This window comes from Pelophylax lessonae (assembly GCF_965119305.1).
Source record: "Pelophylax lessonae genome assembly, chromosome: 6".
NCBI classification, from domain to species: domain Eukaryota; kingdom Metazoa; phylum Chordata; class Amphibia; order Anura; family Ranidae; genus Pelophylax; species Pelophylax lessonae.
The window spans coordinates 162,772,033-162,793,162 of NC_138773.1; the positions used below are offsets into that span (position 1 = coordinate 162,772,033).

Below are 21,130 nucleotides of genomic sequence, written 5' to 3' on the forward strand. Positions count from 1 at the left end.
GTATAAAACAAATTATACACTGTATTTTTTTCTTTGTTTCACGTAATGTATAAAAATAGCACTAGACTTAATATCAGTCTGTTTGATTACATTACCAATACATGCACTTTCATTTTATATCATATGCAAACATTTACTTTAATACATAAAAAAGTTGAAAACTGTAAAGAATATACATGCAAACCGTTGGATACAACACTTTAGACATGCACGGCCACGTCATAGCAGAGCATTTATTGTCATTAGTCACAAAATTAAAAAATCTGAATAAAAAAAATCATTTTCCAGCAACCATGAAACTATAACATGCTAGCATTACACATCATTTGAAATGAAATAGCACTTCCACAACATGTTACTGCATAATAATCTGAATCTATAACAAAGACATCCATTTAAGCAATTCCCCAGTAAAGATTTCATAAAAATAAATTAAATAAATTCAAAATAGCATTTGACTTTAGCGTTCTTACCTTTGTGACACAGCATGCGTCAACCACTCATGCAGCATTTTTCTTTATATTGTAATTTTTTTTTCCAACGTCACAATAACAAATGTGTACATTCATGCAATGCACATTAAGCAACATTCAATTGATATATACCACATGTATAAACATACATGAGCTTCCATAAATAAGCATTCTTATAGCGAAAAACCCTCAAAGGTCTTTCAAAAATGTATTAGACAGAAGCAATATTTTTCAGAAAACATAAGCAGACTGTGGCCTTGTTCAATGAAACATTTTTAAGTTCGAATTCTGTAGTAACCCAATCAGAAGTCATCTAGTCCTAATCTTACTTCAATAACTGAGAGTATTGAGGCTAAAGACTTAAACTCATTCAGAAGTGTGGCTATCACAAAAAAAATATTTTACTTGTCAAATGTAAACATTTTGGTGGGCTGCAGTCAAGATGAAGGCAAGTATGCATCTTGGGTTGGAGAGGCAAAAAGGATAGGTGTATTTTAGCTTAAAGTGCATTTATCCTTTTTAGGGCAAATTATTTATTTATTAGTTTTTATACAACCATATTAGATATTTGTTGGAAGATGCATCACAAAGAAAGTAGAATTTAGGAGTTAGATGCATTTTGGCAACAAGAATTGATTTTTTTTTTTTGTAGTATGAGAAGGCTTAAGTTTAATTGTGGTTAATAGTAGCATTGTGAAATTGTGTGAACTATATAATGTTTGATACATGTATTAAATTGTGTTATTCACTTTAAGTGGGGATTGAAATAACCTTTATTGTCATAATTAAAACACCTATTTTCACAGCTATGCATGCTTGTAAAAGGAAAAGGGATGTTTGGAGGATTACCATGAAAATGTCAAAAGAAAATTAGAGTTTCAAATAGATCCTAACTGGTCATTACTGGTAATTATTATATGATACATATGTAATGCTTTTCCCTATTAGATAAATAGATGCAGTAGAATTAAAATGTAACCCTGTCTTTCATTCATAAAAAATGTTTACATGCATATGCTCTTCATTTATATTAAATATTAAATTCATTTTATATGCCAAATCTGAGATCATTTATAGTTTACATATACAGTGCATTGCGAAAGTATTCGGCCCCCTTGAACTTTTTGACCTTTTGCCACATTTCAGGCTTTAAACATAAAGATATAAACTGTATTTTTTTGTGAAGAATCAACAACAAGTGAGACACAATCATGAAGTGGAACGAAATTTATTGGATATTTCAAACTTTTTTAACAAATAAAAAACTAAAAAATTGGGCGTTCAAAATTATTCAGCCCCCTTAAGTTAATACTTTGTGGCGCCACCTTTTGCTGCGATTACAGCTGTAAGTCGCTTGGGGTATGTCACTATCAGTTTTGCACATCGAGAGACTGAAATTTTTGCCCATTCCTCCTTGCAAAACAGCTCGAGCTCAGTGAGGTTGGATGGAGAGCGTTTGTGAACAGCAGTTTTCAGTTCTTTCCACAGATTCTCGATTGGATTCAGGTCTGGACTTTGACTTGGCCATTCTAACACCTGGATATGTTTATTTGTGAACCATTCCATTGTAGATTTTGCTTTATGTTTTGGATCATTGTCTTGTTGGAAGACAAATCTCCATCCCAGTCTCAGGTCTTTTGCAGACTCCATCAGGTTTTCTTCCGGAATGGTCCTGCATTTGGCTCCATCCATCTTCCCATCAATTTTAACCATCTTCCCTGTCCCTGCTGAAGAAAAGCAGGCCCAAACCATGATGCTGCCACCACCACGTTTGACAGTGGGGATGGTGTGTTCAGGATGATGAGCTGTGTTGCTTTTACGCCAAACATAACAATTTGCATTGTTGCCAAAATGTTCGATTTTGGTTTCATCTGACCAGAGCACCTTCTTCCACATGTTTGGTGTGTCTCCCAGGTGGCTTGTGGCAAACTTTAAACGACACTTTTTATGGATATCTTTAAGAAATGGCTTTCTTCTTGCCACTCTTCCATAAAGGCCAGATTTGTGCAGTATACAACTGATTGTTGTCCTATGGACAGAGTCTCCCACCTCAGCTGTAGATCTCTGCAGTTCATCCAGAATGATCATGGGCCTCTTGGCTGCATCTCTGATCAGTCTTCTCCTTGTATGAGCTGAAAGTTTAGAGGGACGACCAGGTCTTCGTAGATTTGCAGTGGTCTGATACTCCTTCCATTTCAATATTATCACTTGCACAGTGCTCTTTGGGATGTTTAAAGCTTGGGAAATCTTTTTGTATCCAAATCCGGCTTTAAACTTCTCCACAACAGTATCTCGGACCTGCCTGGTGTGTTCCTTGTTCTTCCTGATGCTCTATGCGCTTTAAACGGACCTCTGAGACTATCACAGTGCAGGTGCATTTATACGGAGACTTGATTACACACAGGTGGATTCTATTTATCATCATTAGTCATTTAGGTCAACATTGGATCATTCAGAGATCCTCACTGAACTTCTGGAGAGAGTTTGCTGCACTGAAAGTAAAGGGGCTGAATAATTTTGCACGCCCATTTTTTGTTTTTTATTTGTTAACAAAGTTTGAAATATCCAATAAATTCCATTCCACTTCATGATTGTGTCCCACTTGTTGTTGATTCTTCACAAAAAATTACAGTTTTATATCTTTTTTGTTTGAAGCCTGAAATGTGGCAAAAGGTGGAAAAGTTCAAGGGGGCTGAATACTTTCGCAAGGAACTGTATTTATTTAAGTGAACTCTACTAGTTTTTATTAATAGTAATGTGCTTTTGTGCAGTTTTTCTCTTTTTTCAGTACTTCAGTACAATGTTGTTTTAAATAATGTAGGTGATAAGCTACATCAGAGTACAAAATATGAAATCAAACCACTTTAGTGCTTGAGTGAAAACTTTGCATTTAAATGAGCTTTTCAGCAGCACAAGATCTTATATTTCTATAAACTATATCACATACTGAGTTTCTTCTTCACTTTTTAATGAATTATGTTGACCCAATTTGAACATATATATTATCAAGTAACGAGGAAATAATGCCATCACTTGAAGAGGTTAATAGGAGGAAAAACTGTTTCCGATTTTTTCCAAAGTGGATTTCCAACACAATTGTTTTGGGTGATTCTATTTTCTTTCCTGAAACATCACAGAGTATTCATATAACCTTTTTGCTGTTTTAGCAGCCTTTGCTGTGCTATCACTGACAATTTAAATTCCCTCAAACTCTGTGGCCCTGACTGCAATTTTATTAATATACTGATATATTATAGAACCAAACCAATTTTTAATTCATAAAGTCCAGACAAAATTACTTAAACAATGGTGGCCATTTCTTTCTAGGGAAGTCACTCTACCTCATATAAGCAGTTGGCCATTTTCCAAGATAAGCAAACACAAGACACAAATCTAAGTGCAACACATGTATTGTAGACCAAAAACAAATCTTCACTCTCAAGGTAAGTAAGCAGAAGTAATTCTCAATGTTGGCAATGCTATCTTCCATAGGGATCTGTGTGTGCTGTCTCTGTGTGCACTGATAGTATCCACACCTGGAGCCAGGGTTCCCATTTGGACCGGATGACATCAGATGTGGAGGGTGGAAAAAAAGGGCATTGCAATGCATTTTGAAGCTGCTGACTTTTTAAAGATGCCAGTGGCTTTGAAACAGATTGCCATACCTTTTTTTCCACCCCAGGTCATCTTATCTGTTTCCCACACTGTCATGTAAATCTGCGTATCTGTCTTGTGAGTGAACATTTGTTTCTTATCTACAATAAATGTGTTCTACTACTGCACTTAGATTGTGCCCTTTTATATTCGCTTTATCTTGTTGTTGGTTTAAGATATCCCATGATCTCTAACAGAAGCTTCAGCCAGTGCATTAAAATAAAGTCTCATTAACCCTTGATGACCCTTCTAGTCATTTGAATAAGAAGGTTCAAGACTTTATTATTATTTTGTCATTTTTACTTTAAGTCTGTCTGCATATTGGTGTGAGCACACTGCCCACTTTTGCCATTTATGTATCCTTATGGTTATTTCCCATTGGCTATGGTTGTTGGAAGGGAAAAACCCATTTGTCACATCCTTTTCACAATAATCTTCCTTATTAGCTCATAGCAAATAGTGGCTGTTTTTCATAGAAGTTCATGACCAAAGGATTACATATAACCAATGCATTCTTCTAATCAGTGCTTGTATTAAGGCCTAGATGGAGTATTTCAACTATAGATAACATGCTGTCAGGACCAAGTTGTCTGTATAAGGTTCCCGACCTTGACTAGGGTGTAAGTGAAGAAACTGCTTGGGATGCTTGTGCTAATCCTATGTGCTATACAATGACAATAACTCAAGGAGGCCACCGAAAGGCAGAGGTTGAAAGATTACATATATAGTAGATTATATAAATTTCATAAAGCATTGGTTCTATGTTGTTGAAAAAAAGGAAAGCTGTCCACAAGGTTTAGGAGTGTGTCTTTGGGAATGTTTGACCATTCTTCCAGTAGCGCATTTGTGAGGTCAGGCACTGATGTTGGACGAGAAGGCCTGGCTCACAGTCTCCACTCTAATTCAGTCCAAAGGTGTTCTATCAGGTTGAGATCAGGACCAGTGAAGGAAACTCTTATAGCGTCAGCAAACCAAGACATTTTGGACAAATTCATGCTCCCAACTTTGTGGGAACAGTTTTGGGATGGCTCCTTCCTGTTCCAACATGACTGCACACCAGTGCGCAAACCAAGATCCGTAAAGGCATGGATGAGCAAGTTTGGAGTGGAGGAACGTGACTGGCCTGCACAGAGACCTGACCTCAACTGAATAGAACATCTTTTGGATGAATTAGATCAGAGACTGTGAGCCAGGACTTCTTGACCAACATCAGTTTCTGACTTCACAAATGCACTTCTGAAAGAATGGTGAAACATTCCCATAGACACGCTCCTAAACCTTGTGGACTGCCTTCCCAGGGGAGTTGAAGCTGTTATAGCTGCAAAGGGTGGGCCAACTTAATATTGAACACTACAGACTAAGACTGGGATGCCATTAAAGTTCATGTGCATGTAAAGGCAGGCATCTCAATACTTTTGACAATATAGTGTATGTATGTAGCAGAAAAATCACCTTTTGTCATAAAGTATTCTTAAATGCCCCTAATGTACTGTAAATAGAGAATACGAGCACCTTTATTGTTATGTTACAAAAAATTTCTACTTTATTAAAAGTTTAATGTTCATTTTTACCTGTCACTGTAGGCAGTTGCAGTAGCCGTTGCAGGCTGAGCATATCGATAGGCTGCATAACCACCCTGAAAAAGAAAATATGCTTATATAGCTAATCTTTTTTAAATGTGTCACATCCACAGAAATTACTATAATTAAGGCAATATGCAATTATAGATATAATGTTATAGGCAATTTAAGAAAGCATAAAGCAGCTATTAAGTATGAATACTAAATAAAGCATATGTAAAATATACAGTGAATTACTGGACTATAAGGCCTTGTTCACACTTATGCACTTTTTATTATTTAACATGATTTCCTATGGGACACTTGACATCTATACGTATTTTAACTGCTGGATTTTTAGAAAGGGTCAGGGACTTTTTTAAATGCAACACAATGTGTTTTTGGTTCAATAGGCTTCAATAGACATGCTGTGGACATGCATGTAGTGTGCCTTTGATATGTTTTTGATGCATTTTGCATTTTTTAATCTGCCTAACAACAAAAACATTTACCCTTTTTAAAAAAAAGCATAAAAAACACAAAACACATTAAAAAGCCTGAAAAACGCATGTGCAAAAATGCAAACTGCACTGCAAAAAGCTCTGCAGAAACAAATCAAAAGCAAACTGCATAGGTGCGAACCAGGTCTAAGAGTTTATAAAATCATACAATCATTTTATTGATTTACACATGACAACATTTGGGAAATTAAAAAGAAAGATATGGTTTGGACCTGACCATATTCTTCTTATGTTTAAAGGAGTTGTAAGTCAGAAGGTGTTTTTATCTTAATGTATTCTATGCATCCAGCCTCCCCAGCACCCACTAATACTTACCTGAGCCCCAATCATTTTATTGATTTACACATGACACCATTTCGGAAATTTAAAAGAAAGACATGGTTTGGACCTGACCATATTCTGCTTATGTTTAAAGGAGTTGTAAAGTCAGAAGGTTTTTTTATCTTAATGTATTCTATGCATGCGGCCAACCCAGCACCCACTAATACTTACCCGAGCCCCATCTCTTTCCAACGATGTCCACGAGTCCCTCGGCCATCTGGGACTCTCTGTCCTGATTGGCTTAGACACAGCCGCAGTGCCATTGGCTCCACGGCTGTCAATAAAAGTCAGTTAGCCAACCAGGAGAGAGAGGGGGCGGGGTTGAACGGCAGCTCTGTGTCTGAATGGATACACAAAGCTGCAGCTTGGCTCGGGTGCCCCCGTAGCGAGCTGCTTGCTGTGGGGGCACTCGACAGGTGGGAGGGGCCAGGAACAGCAATGAGGGACCTGAGAAGAAGAGCATCCGGGCTGCTCTGTGCAAAACCAACTGCACAGAGGAGGTAATTATAACATATTTGTTATTTGAAAAAGAAAGAAAATGAGACTTTACAATCACTTTAAGGCTCAGTCACACTAGCCTCATTTTGAGCAGCATTGCCCACCAGAGTTCCAATGCAAAAACAAGGCTTATATAGGACTTGGTCATAACAGCATGCGCCATTGGTTTGCAGTAAATAAAATAATGAAGAGCACGTTTTATCGCAAGCGTCAGGTTACAACAGCATGCAAATTGCAAGGCGCCGTGACACTTAGAGATAAATGAAGTGTAATTTAATATAATTATAAAAAAGTGTAATTTAATATAAGTTTTAAAAAAGCACTGTGATGTGTTTTAGCAATGCGTCATACAGCATGTGTGCAATGCATGCCAGCGCATGCATTATGCACACAATATTGAGAGCCTGCTGGTATGAATGACCCCCTGGGCTATTCGTTTCTTCTTATGTTGTAAAGGTACACGTGCAACAAATTTCTGTTGTAACTTGAAAAACAAGTCTATTTACATAACATCTTAAAGTGGAATCAACATTGATTATTTTTAATCCCCACACAGCTAGCATTAGTAAATAGATAGGAAAATATATCAAATTTACTTTATTTATTATTTTTTGTTTACATTTCTTCAGTTACTTCCTGGTTTCATGCTGAGGCCAATGAGGTCATACATCCCAAGAGTCTTCAGGAGGGGAGGAGGGGTTTTCTCAGCTAAGCACACTCTAGTGCATGTATATTTGAGCTAAGGGCAGTAAGTAAATGCTAAATTAATCAATTGCCCTTACTCAAGATGGCCACGGCCAGAAATGATAGGAGTTGTTTTTCAAAGTGATTTCTCACCAAAATAAAGCATGAATACTTGGATGGATGGGGGAGTTTGTTTTGAATATTGAAAATTATTTAAATAGTGTTTTTGGTTTGTGGTGCTCAGATGCAGTGAAGATCCGCTTTAACATAAGACATGACCCATTGCCACCAAAATGAAATAGTTTAGTTCAACTAGATTACCATTTATCTATTATTGTTTTGGTATGTGCAGAGGGCAAATACATGTAAAAGTTTTCATTAAATTAAAAAAATATATATATATATTATGTCATTTAGAATTTCCTGTTGTATTTTATTCCTTAAAGGAGAAGTACAGCCAAAGTTTGTTTGGCTGTACTTCTCCTATGGATCACAGGAGTGCAGTGATTTTGTACTTCAGTGACCCATTTTCAGCAGAGAGCCGTCTCAGTTCCACTCTCTGCTGACATTACAGTGTCGGTCCAGGCCCGGGCGTCATCACGACTACGGAGTCAAGATCCGGCCACATGCCTGGACCACCACCCGGCTCAGCCTCTCAGAGAGACGCTGAGAGCCTGAGCCAACCACTGCCCCCCCTCCACAGCCCAGTGCTCCAGTGAGTAAGGAGGGGGCAGATCAGAGGGCTGATGACTAACAGTCAGAAGTTCTCTGTTTGGGGAGCTGTGAGAACCCAGCATTGGTCGGTGTTCGATTGCTCAGTTCTCAGTGCAGAGGCGCCAGGGGACAGATGCAGCATCGAACCGATGCTGCATCCACCTAGGTAAGTATGATTCTAAAATTGAAAAAAAACCTCATACATTTCTTTTAAGTAAAATTTTAATTTGAAGACCAGGACTATGTCGCATCAGCAAGTATGAAAGACTAAATACAGGAAAGCAAATATTAAAATAAATTAAGCATTTAAAAGAGAAACAATTAGGAAACTGTACAATCTAAACATGTGTCACAAATTAAAAAAGCACAGCATTTTTTTTCATTGATAATCACTTATAAAGCTTAAATGACACTTGGTGCAATTTCATTTGAGTAAAATGTGTGCATTTTATTTACAAAATAAGAACTGCAAAAAGTGCAGTTTTCCTTTGTTTGTCAATTGGTATTAATATTTTTTTTGTTCCTACACAAATTAACATTCCATTGTAAGTAACAGTAATTGCAGCTACTCATTTAAGCAAAGAGGATAAACAAATGCTGTATTTCAAAGAACTGTGTTCAGTGAGCCATTGATTATCAATCTTTGAAAACAGCAGAGCTTCTTCAGTGGGCCAGAATGTTATATCAACCATTTCAAAATGATCTCAGCATGCCAATTAACAAACAGAGGCCGTTCTCCACAGATAAAACAAACACTATTTGTATTCCAATTAGAACTTCCCATTCCCTTTTCAGAGCACCCAGTTGTCTCATAGGACCTCATGTTCTGTCATGTCTTCAAGTCTCTCATTAAGAGGTAAAAGGCTACAGAATCTACAATAAGTCTAGCATGGTATGTGACATACAGCTACATTTTCCAACATTTATTTAGGAAGTGATATAAAATCAAGTTGATATGTGTAATTTCTATTATATTTTAAGCAGGGCAAAAATAAATTACTCAAAAACTGCTCCTGGCTCTTCCCCTCTTCTGAGTGCCCCCATCGCAGTCAATCTTGAGCTGGGCTCTGTGTGTCTATTGACTTACACATCGTGGCTCAACCCCACCACCCAATCTCTCTTTATAGGTTGCAATTGACAGCAGCAGGAGTCAATGACTCCTGCTGCTGCCTTCATTTCCAATGGGGAGAGAGAGGAGAGAGACTCTGCTTCTGGGGACAGAGCTGGATCAAGATCAGGCTCAAGTAAGTCTAGAGGGGAGGGGGGGGTCATCTGAAAGCATCATGCAGTTTTTTGATGCTGCAGTAAGAGTGTGTGAAGTATAAGGTGTAAAAGTAAATTTAACTGTGACTAATTGCTTTGTTCACTGTATTTCTTTTTTCTATAAATGTAAACTTACACAGATTTGCAGGCAGGCAGAGCATGGAGTGAAAAAAAAAACATACTTTTTGGGGCGTTATCTTTTACAGATTTCCCCTTTTCAAAACAAGTGTCCACTAGCAGTCTCCATATACAATATAGATAGGCATTATTTATCCCAATCATAAATTTTATTTCAATTTCAATTAAAAATTAAATTTAATTAAAATGATCCCCCCTTTATGTATCCACCGCATGACTATACCGCTACAACTTAGGCGGACATACTAGCGGAGTCTATTAGAGAAAAGGGCGGATATTACGTCACCGCCAGTCCAGCGGAATTATCTCCGGGCACTTCAGGCGGAAATGACACACGTCGGAGCCTTTGATTTGGGCGGATGTGATGTCACCGCCAGTCCGAGGAACTTCCGGTGGCAAAAGACGGATATGACGTAACTATTTACAGAGTTCCCGCGGGAATCACCACGAGACTCTGGACATTTGGGTATTTAAGGGGACGCCGAGAGCCAGAACGGAGAGCTATCTCTCCGATGCAACACAGGACGCCTATCGCTCCGATATCCATATATAACAGTGAGTACTCTGGAGGAGACCTATACAACTAAAAACTTTTTTCTTAACTACGATGGCAACTTATTAAAAGAGGGTTTTATCTTATTTTTCTCCTTATGTTACTATCAGGATCCATAGGACGAGTAACTTTAGATCACATCCTATATCTCATAGGATGATATGCCGCTGTCCTCATTGGATACGGTGACGACAGGCTTCAATCTGAACGGTATGATCTTTTCAGGTGGAATACTTATTTATAACTAATATTAAGATATGCAAAATGTATACCTATATAGGCATATTATCCCTGTCCTATACCTTTCAGGCAAGGATTTATATTCCCATTGGGAAGATATAGGTTTCCCCAAAACCCTTGCCTCAACTTACCCTTGGAAACTGATGGGATACCCCACACCCTCCAATAAATTAGTGAGGTAAGAGTTACTACATTCACATTACTTAATATACTATATACATTATCTTGATTCACCAAAGCTGAAAAGATACATTTTCTTTTCCCCTGATAGGATCCCATTGTAATAAATCTGAGAGATATATACATCGGAAGATAATATTTCTTTGGGAAAAATCAGCTTTCTTTTTTCCCTATTTTCCCTGGTTTCGTTTTCCTTTTCCCCTCTTTATATGTCTACATGAAAATCATCATAACAGGTGAATTTACATGAATATTTTCTGTAACAATGTTTATAAACATACTTACATTAACTCAGGATCTCTGACAGTTGTAAATATACTCGCTGTTTCAGATACAGAATAAATCTTTATACCTGACTCTAGCTCTCAACGCATGGGAGTTTTACCCCCCCGAAGGGGAACCTTCTTTTGGGCTCTACTGTTTTGCAGGTATGTCTCTTTAACACAAGGGGTCTCTTCATCCTCCCCTCTTTTTCCCCCCCTTCCTTCCCTTTTCTTCCTTTTCCCTTCCCCTTTCCTCTTCTTCCCTTTCCCCCTTTCTTTTTTCCCTTTCAATCTTTGGGAGTAGGTTTCCTCTCTAGGAGTATCCTGGATTAGCAAGAGGCTTTCCAGGACTTTTTTAGGGCAACACGTGGTCGCAGATGCAAATAATACTTTTTTCATGTACTAAAAACTTTTCATTGTAAAATGCTTATGTATATTCTGTTTCTTGGAATTTATATTTAACTATGTATTTCAGGAACATATGCAGACTCCCTGAGGAAGATTTATGTACTAAAACAAACAGTTTGAAACGCGTTGGACTCTGCTATGTACCTACAACTGTATTGTATCATTCATGCTTTTTTTTCGAGTCTATGACTTAAATATGTACAGTTTATGATGATTATCTGTTACAACCACAACTTTACCAAATAAAATTTTATAATTATTACACGTTTAAACTTCTCTTATGAGAGCCTTTACTGTTACCCTTAAAGTCCCACAAACCTAAGGGGGTTTCTTTTTCAAAAAAAACATACTTATCACAAAATATCAGCAGCTACAACCTCTGTGTAGTGACACTCCTAAATATCACAAATAAAGTGCAGATAAGGAATTAAAGTTAAACTGAGAGGTTTCTTCTGAAAAGTTTGAGAAATTTTGCACTTGAGTAAAAAGATATCTCATATCCCTATTGGATTTTTTTCAGTGCAAAGTGAATTTATAAACATTATGTCTCTTGGGATGTTAATGAAAGACAGCTTTTTTTGTCCTCGCCTTAATTCTTCAGGGTTCATCCTCTTTACAGGGTCCCCCAGTGCAGTTTAAGCATTCCAGAAAAATACTGCTTAACTGCAAAAGGATCCATTATGGAGTCACTGCTTGTCTCTTGGCCAGAAACAGAGGGTCTCAGAAAAATGTGGCCATACGGTTTACTACATGTTTAAGGAAAAAGAATGTTCCCCTTTCTTAGGAACAGGCTATTGTACACTTTGACTTTTCTTTTATTAAAGTATATACTGTATATACATATATATATATATATATATATATATATATATACATATATATATATATATATATATATATATATATATATATATATATATATATATATAGCATATACAGTACATCATAGGGGTGTGGAATGCTTTTTTGTTTGAAATAGATATCTACTTTTGTAAGGTTTTACAGCTTATCATTCAGTATGATTTCCCTTGAAAATATATATATTTTTTTAACTCCAAATCATAATTTTCAGAGCTTTAAAATAATTGCAAGTCAGAAGCTATATGTACAACGTATTTTAATGAGCATAAACCTATGCAGCATTTTTTCTGAAGTCACTTTTTCCGTACATATTAAATAAATCCAACACAGAGTGACAAAGAAAGATGCAGTAAGTTCATCTGAGCTATGCAATAAAGTCTTAAGTGAAATGGCACTGTATTTTAAGCCATATACATTTGCAAATAATAATATGTGTTCAATTAATGCATAGTTTATACTTCAGTTAATGGTAATTTTTGTTTTTAACCCTATAAAGGCTCATATTGTCATTAAATTGCATGCATTGCAGACATTTATAACATACAACAATTTAGGGGTTTTAGAATTGGTAGTCCAAAAAAAAAATAGGTTAAAGTGCAAGCTTTAAAATACCAGCCAATTGTGGTACAGCTAACAGCAGTCAAATGAAAGATGATATACTGTATGAGTGGAAGCTATGGGTTACTGTATTTGTTGCTTTTGTTCAATAAACAGTTTGACTATATGAAAAAGTATATAAGGCAAAAAAAAAAAAGGATAAGTACAAAGTTGTATAAGAACATACTGGCAATTATTTATGAATAGTGATGGGCCGAACCCCCCTCTGTTTGGTTCGCACGAGAACATCTCAAACAGGGAAAAAGTTCTAGCGAACATGCAAACTCTATTAAAGTCTATGGGACACGAACATGAAAAATCAAGTCCTCATTTTAAAGTCTTACAGTATATGCAAGTTATTGCCATAAAAAGTCTATGAGGACCTGGGTACTGCCCTGGGGGACATATGTCAATGCAAACATTTATTTTTTAAAACAATCGTTTTTACAGGAGCAGTGGTTTTAATAATGTTTAAAGTGAAACAATAAAAATAAAAAAATCCTTTAAATATCATGCCTGGGGGATCCCCTTGTTGTGCCTGTAAAGTGGTGCATTTGTATGATGTATGTAGCCCGCTGCAGCAATACTGACATTTCTAAAGGAAAAAATGTCTTTTAAACTTGCTCGCAGCTGTAATGTATTGTCAGCTCCCGGCAATACAGATAAAAAAAAAAAAGAAAAAAAATGGCGTTGGGTCCCCCCCAGTCCATACCAGACCCTAAGGGCCTGGTATGGACTTGGGGGGGGGACCCCACATAATTTTTTTTCCTTTTTTTTTTTTAAAACGGCGTGGGTTCCCCACTAACATCCATACCAGACCCTCATCCGAGCAAGCAGCCTGGCTGGCCAGGATGGGGGGGATGAGCGATCGCCCCCTCTCCTGAACCATTCCAGGCTGCTTGCCCTCAACATGGGGAGGGTGCTTTGGGGTGTCCCCCAAAGCACCTTGTCCCCATGTTGATGGGGACAAGGGCCTCTTCCGGACAACCCTTAGCTGTGGTTGTCAGGGTCTGTGTGTGGGGGTCTTATCATAATCTGGAAGCCCCCTTTAACAAGGTGGCCCCCAGATCCCGCCCCCTTCCCCTATTTGAATGGATATTGGGTATATCGTACCCCTACCCATTCACCAAAAAAGTGTACAAAAAAAAATAAATACAAAAGCCAGTTTTTGACAAGTTCTTTATTAAGGTGTCCCCTGATGTAAATCCCTCGTCAATCACTTCACCCGCTGCCGCACACGAAAAATAGAAAAAATAAGACACTCCCGCCTATTCACACGCCTCCTGGCTAATGAGCCGCCTGAGCAATGAGAGCTTTTTTTATAGCAAAAGGGGCGGGGACACCTGGTTACATCACCTGGTGGCACCGCCCCCTTCTGGCACCCCCCTTTTCTGGTGTCAGGTAATATTCTGTCATAGGGTTCCCCTTAACCACTTAAATACAGGTAAAAAGCTAAAAGAAAGACCTATGCACTGCTACTTAGATATAAGATGTGGGAGTAAAAGAGCGGTGAATCCAAGTTTCCAGATGTATAGAATTATATTAATGAAAAGAAAGTAAGCAGCCAATTCTGTATTTTCACAAAAATACTAGTAATGATCAGCATAAAAGGAATGAATCGGCGCTAATTTCTTCACAAATAATAATGTGACACTAAAGCCAAACTATGCATAAAAAATCAATAACAAATCAATTTAAATCAGATGAATAAAAAGGTGTGGAAACTGTTCTTCTCTTCCATTGTCACATTATGGATATATATAAATTTTACCCATCTCTCCCTCATATATTTTATGTGACTCCATTGCTGCCCAATGTTTTTAATAATTTATTATTATCTTTTCATTATATATATTAACATGTCCATCTCTTTGCTGTAATTTTATGCTTTTGGATATGATCACTTATTATATACTATTTATGCTGCATAACTATCAGTACATGGCGTTTTTTAAGGTTGCATCCGGTTTTAATGTGATCCACAGCCCATGAATATATATATATTTATCTGCTTGGAATATTTAATATATGCAGCCGGATGGATGTATATCAGTTAAAGACGTTTTCATCTTAGTCCGGTGTTTTAAATGAGAATACAGCTTATTAATTACCATCTCAGAACTAGCCCAGCATGTTTAATGTTAACGTTCCTCCGTTAGATGGTTTCCGTGGTTACCATCTATCTATATAGATACGGGACTGTCACCTACTTCTTTATGCTTGAGAAAGTCACGTGATTGAGTGACGCAATGCGTCGGGAGGAACCAGATGACGTCACTCCCAGTTACGGCCGTAAACCGGAAGTCCCAGTATTACAACGCTATTGCGGTTTGCTTGCTGTCTTCTGCCTAACTGTAAGTTACTACATGTTTTTATTTGAAATAAACCGTATATACTTCACTATGGGAGCCCCTATTTTGTCTCTTTGAGCAACTGGGATCTAGAACAGTGATCTGTTCAAACATCAAGTTTACATAATTAAAGAGTGGCTATCGAGGTGCAGTCCCTAATTTCCATGCTAAAGGAGAAAAGGAGGAATCCATTACCCTAATCCTAGAATGACTACCCTTATACAGAGAACGCCTTTATTGGTGTGATGTGAGGTGAGCGGCCATTGCACCTGATTTTGGATATCTTGCTCACTCTGCATGACACCATTTGGATTTCACAAAGAAAAGTCACAAATTATACTTTGAGATATCACCTTCAGCCACGTTATATATTTTGCTGCACTGGGACATTTTTTTTTAGCAGAAAGCTTCACTGCATTTGTCTATTTTTATTCATTTTTTTTCCACAGAATATTAAGCACATTTTGCACTAGATTGCACTTATTTTTATCATCATTTATATTGTTAAGGAATTTCAATTTTCTGACCACGGATCATTTGTGTATTTATAGTCACCAGCACTTTATCCTCACACTTTTTATCCATCATCGTCACAAAATATTTCCCACACTTTTTAAACAGTTTCCACACCTTTTTATTCATCTGATTGAAATTGATTTGTTATTGATTTTTTATGTGTAGTTTGGCTTTAGTGTCACATTATTATTTGTGAAGAAATTAGCGCTGATTCATTCCTTTTATGCTGACTTAAATACAGGGCACTCCCTTCCTGCCTAGACCAATTTTCAGCTTTCAGTGCTCATTGACGTCTATGGGAAATCTTGGTCAGCTTGACATGGCACTGCTCCCTGTCTTTAACATTGGCGTCTATGGGAAATCTCGGCCGGCTTGGCATGGCATTGCTTCCTGTCTTTAACATTAGCATCTATGGGAAATCTCAGTCAGCTTGGTATGGCACAGCTCATGAACTATAAGTGACAGGGACACAAAATGTGGGGAGCACTGAGAGAGGACCCAGGACTACAACATATCTATACATTTTAAAAGTGGGGTATGCCTGTTCACTACACTGACTGCACTAAGCTAACTCAACTAGTGATGGACGAACATCGGCCGGGCGGTTCGCGAACGTCAGCCGCAAATTTTCTCAAAAGTCCACGAACCGCGAGTACGCGGCGGGCCCCATTGACTTTAATGGGAGGTGAACTTTAAAAACATTTAGGTCATATTTGCAACCACAAAAGACGTACTAGCTGTGCACAAATAGTCCCAGCACATGGACAATGTCATAACAGAAGTATTGCAATTAAAAAAGTTGCCCTAATTTTTTTTTTTACAGCAAAAAATATATATATTTTTTTTCATAAATCAGCCAGAACTGACAGCAGCCGGTAAATATATGTCTAATACAAATAGGGTCCATTCACACATCTGTAAAATGGGTCCGCATCCATTCCACAATTTGGCGGAACCTTTACAGACCCATTGATTTTCAATTCCAGTCTGAAAAATTAGGCATTCACAGGATAAAGGAGTAAGTGTTGGCCATTCCAGGCCCCAAAATTAGCCCACATGCATTTACCTGACAGTTAAGAAAGTAGTATTCTGTGGCTGAAGGTACATTAGGCATTCACAGGATACAGAAGTAAGTGTCAGCCAGTATTGGCCCAAAAAATTAGCCCACATGGGTTTACCTGACAGCTAAGAACGTAGTATTCTGTGGCTGAAGGTACATTAGGCATTCACAGGATACAGAAGTAAGTGTCGGCAATAAAAGGCCTCAAAAATTAGCCCACATGGGTTTATCTGACAGTTAAGAACGTAGTATTCTGTGGCTGAAGGTACATTAGGCATTCACAGGATACAGAAGTAAGTGTCGGCCAGTATAGGCCCAAAAAATTAGCCCACATGGGTTTAACTGACAGCTAAAAATGTAGTGTATTTGATGGCTAGAGGTACATTAGGCATTCACAGGATACAGAAGTAAGTGTCGGCCTGTATAGGCCCTACAAAATTAGCTCACATGGGTTTAACTGACAACAAAGAACGTAGTATTTGATGGCTAGAGGTACATTAGGCATTCACACAGTATACAGAAGTAAGTGTCGGCCTGTATAGGCTGCAAAAATGAGCTCACATGGGTTTAACTGACAGCAAAGAACGCAGTATGTGATGGCTAGAGGTACATTAGGCATTCCCGCAGGATACAGAAGTAAGTGTCGGCCTGTATAGGCCCCATAAATTTGCTCACATGGGTTTAACTGACAGCAAAGAACATAGTATTTGATGGCTAGAGGTACATTAGGCATTCACACAGTATACAGAAGTAAGTGTCGGCCTGTATAGGCTCCAAAAATTAGCTCACATGGGTTTACCTGACAGCTAAGTACGTAGTATTCTGTGGCTGAAGGTACATTAGGCATTCACAGGATACAGAAGTGTCGGCCTGTATAGGCCCCAAAAATTAGCTCACATGGGTTTAACTGACAGCAAAGAACGTAGTATTTGATGGCTGGAGGTACATTAGACATTCACACAGGATACAGAAGTAAGTGTCGGCCTGTATAGGCTCCAAAAATTTGCTCACATGGGTTTAACTGACAACAAAGAATGTAGTGTATTTGATGGCTGGAGGTACATTAGGCATTCACAGTATACAGAAGTAAGTGTCGGCCTGCATAGGCCCCATAAATTAGCCCACATGGGTTTAACTGACAGGTAAGAACGTAGTATTTGGTGGCTGGAGGTACATTAGGCATTCACAGAAAAAATAATTGTCGGCCCTGAAAGGCCCCAAAAATTTGCCATTCAATGGACGAAATGCCTTTTATGTCGCTGTATGTAGCGAAGACAAGGATCAGGAATTGCTGTGGGTGGGTGGCGGTCTGGCGGATATTTTTGGCCTGGCATGAGGAATTTCAATGAAACATGGTCTACTGGTCACATGTGTTGAATTCCTCAGAGATCCATGCCTCATTCATTTTTATAAATGTTAGGTAGTCTACACTGTCATGAGCTAGGCGAGTGCGCTTATCGGTCATGATCCTCCCTGCTGCGCTGAACGTCCTTTCGGACAGGACACTGGACGGGGGGCAAGCCAACATTTCCATTGCAAATTGTGCAAGCTCTGGCCAGAGGTCAAGCCTGCCCACCCAGTAGTCCAGGGGTTCCTCACTCCTCAGAGCATCCACATCGGCAGTTAACCCGATGTAGTCGGACACCTGTCGGTCTAGGCATTCCCTCATGCTGGATCCGGAGTACAGCTGTCGATGGTTCGGCTAAAAGAAGGATCTCATATCTGAAGTGACCAAGACATCTTCAAACCGCCCTCTTCTTGCAGGTGCTGTTGGATTGCTACCCGCAACTGTCTCTCTGTGACTGGAAATTCCTCTGCCAGCGCACGGAAAAGCAGAATGTAGTATTTCCTGCAGCAAGGCCTGGAAGCGCTGCATTCTGAACGCCCTCTGTGATTGTGGTAACATTTCCGCCATTTTGTGTTTGTACCAGGGGTCTAAGTACGTTGCCACCCAGTACTGCTCCTTGGCCTTTATGCGTTTTATACGGGGGTCCCCCTTAAAACGCTGGAGCATGAAGGCCCCCATTCGCACTAAACTGGAAGCGGTGTAGTGGCCTGCTTCCAGCTCATCATCCAGGATAATGTCGTCCTCGTTCTCCTCCCCCCATCCACAGATAACACCAGGGATCCCAGAAAGGTTTAAAGCATGCTCTTCTTGCTCCTCCTCATCCCCCCCAGCACCATCCTCCTCTGACTCCTCTTCAGACTCCTGCTGTTGGTTTGTCTCAGATGGAGTAGCACCCACTGGGAATTCATCCAACATTGTGACTTCCTCATCTTCCTGCTCCTCGACGGCTTGATCAATGATACGACCCAATGCACGCTCCAGAAATAAGGCGTAAGGTATGATGTCACTTATGGTGCCCTGGCCGTGACTGACCAGTTTGGTGATCTCATCGAATGGCCGCAGAAGTCTGCATGCGTCCCGCATGAGCAGCCACTGGCGACGTGAAAAAAGGCGAGCCATGGCTGTGTAAGATCTTCGAAAATGGGCCAAGATTTTCCTGGCCTGCCGCAAAATGTCCTGGACCCTGGGGTATTTGCCAACAAATCGCTGCACCACCAAGTTCAGGATGTGTGCCATGCATGGCACATGTGTTATTTTGCCCTGTTTCAGCACGCTCAGCTGATTGGCACCGTTGTCGCACACCACGTTACAAACTGTCAAATTCAGCGGTGTCAGCCACTGATCTGCCTGTGAACGCAAAGATGAAAGGAGTGCAGGACCAGTGTGGCTCTTTGCTTCCAGGCACAAGAGACACAGCACAGCATGGCAACGTCTCACCTGGCATGTGGAATAGGTTCTGGGGATCTTGGGCGGCGCAGTAGAAGAGACGGTAGCAGCGGAAAAGGAGGAGTCAGCCGAGGAGGAGAGGGAGGATGGAGGAGGAGGAGAAGAAGAGGCAGGCCTGCTTGAACAGCGGTACAACTAAATCTACACGGGTGCCAGGGGTTACATGCTTGACGGCCGTCAGAAGGTTCATCCAGTGGGCAGTAAAAGTGATATACCTTCCCTGCCCGTGTTTGCTAGACCAGGTGTCTGTGGTCAGATGTATCTTGGCACCAACACTGTGTGCCAGAGATATATTAACTTGCCGCTGGACATGGCCATACAGCTCTGGAATGCCCTTCTGCAAGAAATATTTCCTGCCAGGGACCTTCCATTGTGGTGTTCCAATGGCCACAAATTTACGAAAGGCCTCCGAGTCCACCAGTTGATATGGCAGTAGTTGGCGGGCTATCAGTTCCGACAAGCCAGCAGTCAAACGTTGGGCAAGAGGGTTATATGGCGTCATCATTTTTTTCCTCTTCAACATTTGGACCACAGAAGCCTGCCTTTTTCCAGAACTACGTGACGACGGCATCATGGCAGGTGGAGTGGAGGACAAATGTGAGGAGAGAGGAGAAGGAGAAGATGAAGGAGAAGGGGCAGGGGCTGGATGGTGAGAGCCTGGAGTGTGGCTTTGTGGGTTCTGACGGTGTTGCTCCCACTTGGCTCGGTGATGGGAGTTCAGGTGCCTTCTTAAGGCGGTTGTCCCTAGGTGAGTGTTGGGCTTACTGTGACTTATGCGTTGACTGCAAAGGCTGCAGATGGCAACACTGTTGTCAGTAACGGACGCATTAAAAAAAGCCCACACTGCTGAGCCATGTGTCGGCGTCCTGGGAGTGCTAGATGTGACTGTACATGGTTGATGGCTCGCTCCTGATACATTTGAAGTCTGCTTTCTACCTCTTGTGCAATGCAAGTTCTGCCTGCCTCTCCGCCCTATCTGCTGGTCCGTCTCTCCCTCTGAACTCCCTTCCTTTTCCTCTCTTGTGGCCGCCCACGTGACGTCCATAGACTCTTCATCATCTACGTCACCTTCCCCACCACTAACATTCGAGATCTCGGAGTAGGCAGCAACAGCGGGGACCAACCTCCTTGGGCTTATCTTATCTGGGTACTGTCGTCAGACTGCTGAGTTGCGGCTGTTGCTACCTCCTCTTCCTAATCCAATTCCAACAATGGCTGTGCATCGCAAACTTCTTGTGATAAATCGGAAAATATTTCCAGTGACTCAAGCGGAGGGTATGTGATGGTGGTGGTGTCTTTGGGGGTGCACAAAGAAGAGAGTGAAGAGGGTGCAGATAGAGAGGATGAGGAGGGTGCAGAAGAGAAAGGCTGAGTAAGCCACTCAACCAAGTTTGGTGCGTCCTTTGACGTAATTGCATGCGGCTTTTGAAACTTCACAGTTTGGCTCCGACCTACTGCTCCTGCCCTACCCCTACCACCCCT

General features: G+C 39.9%; 1 protein-coding gene across 7 annotated transcripts in view; it reads right to left on the reverse strand.

Moving 5' to 3' along the window:
- RBFOX1 (RNA binding fox-1 homolog 1) overlaps window positions 1–21,130 on the reverse strand; it is a 1,110,521-nt gene that overhangs the window by 125,215 nt on the left and 964,176 nt on the right. For all 7 annotated transcript variants that reach the window (XM_082260840.1, XM_082260839.1, XM_082260837.1 and 4 more), the window contains exon 10: window positions 5,699–5,763. In XM_082260840.1, the coding sequence (XP_082116966.1) occupies window positions 5,699–5,763 (65 nt within the window). The remainder of the gene's footprint in view (window positions 1–5,698; window positions 5,764–21,130) is intronic.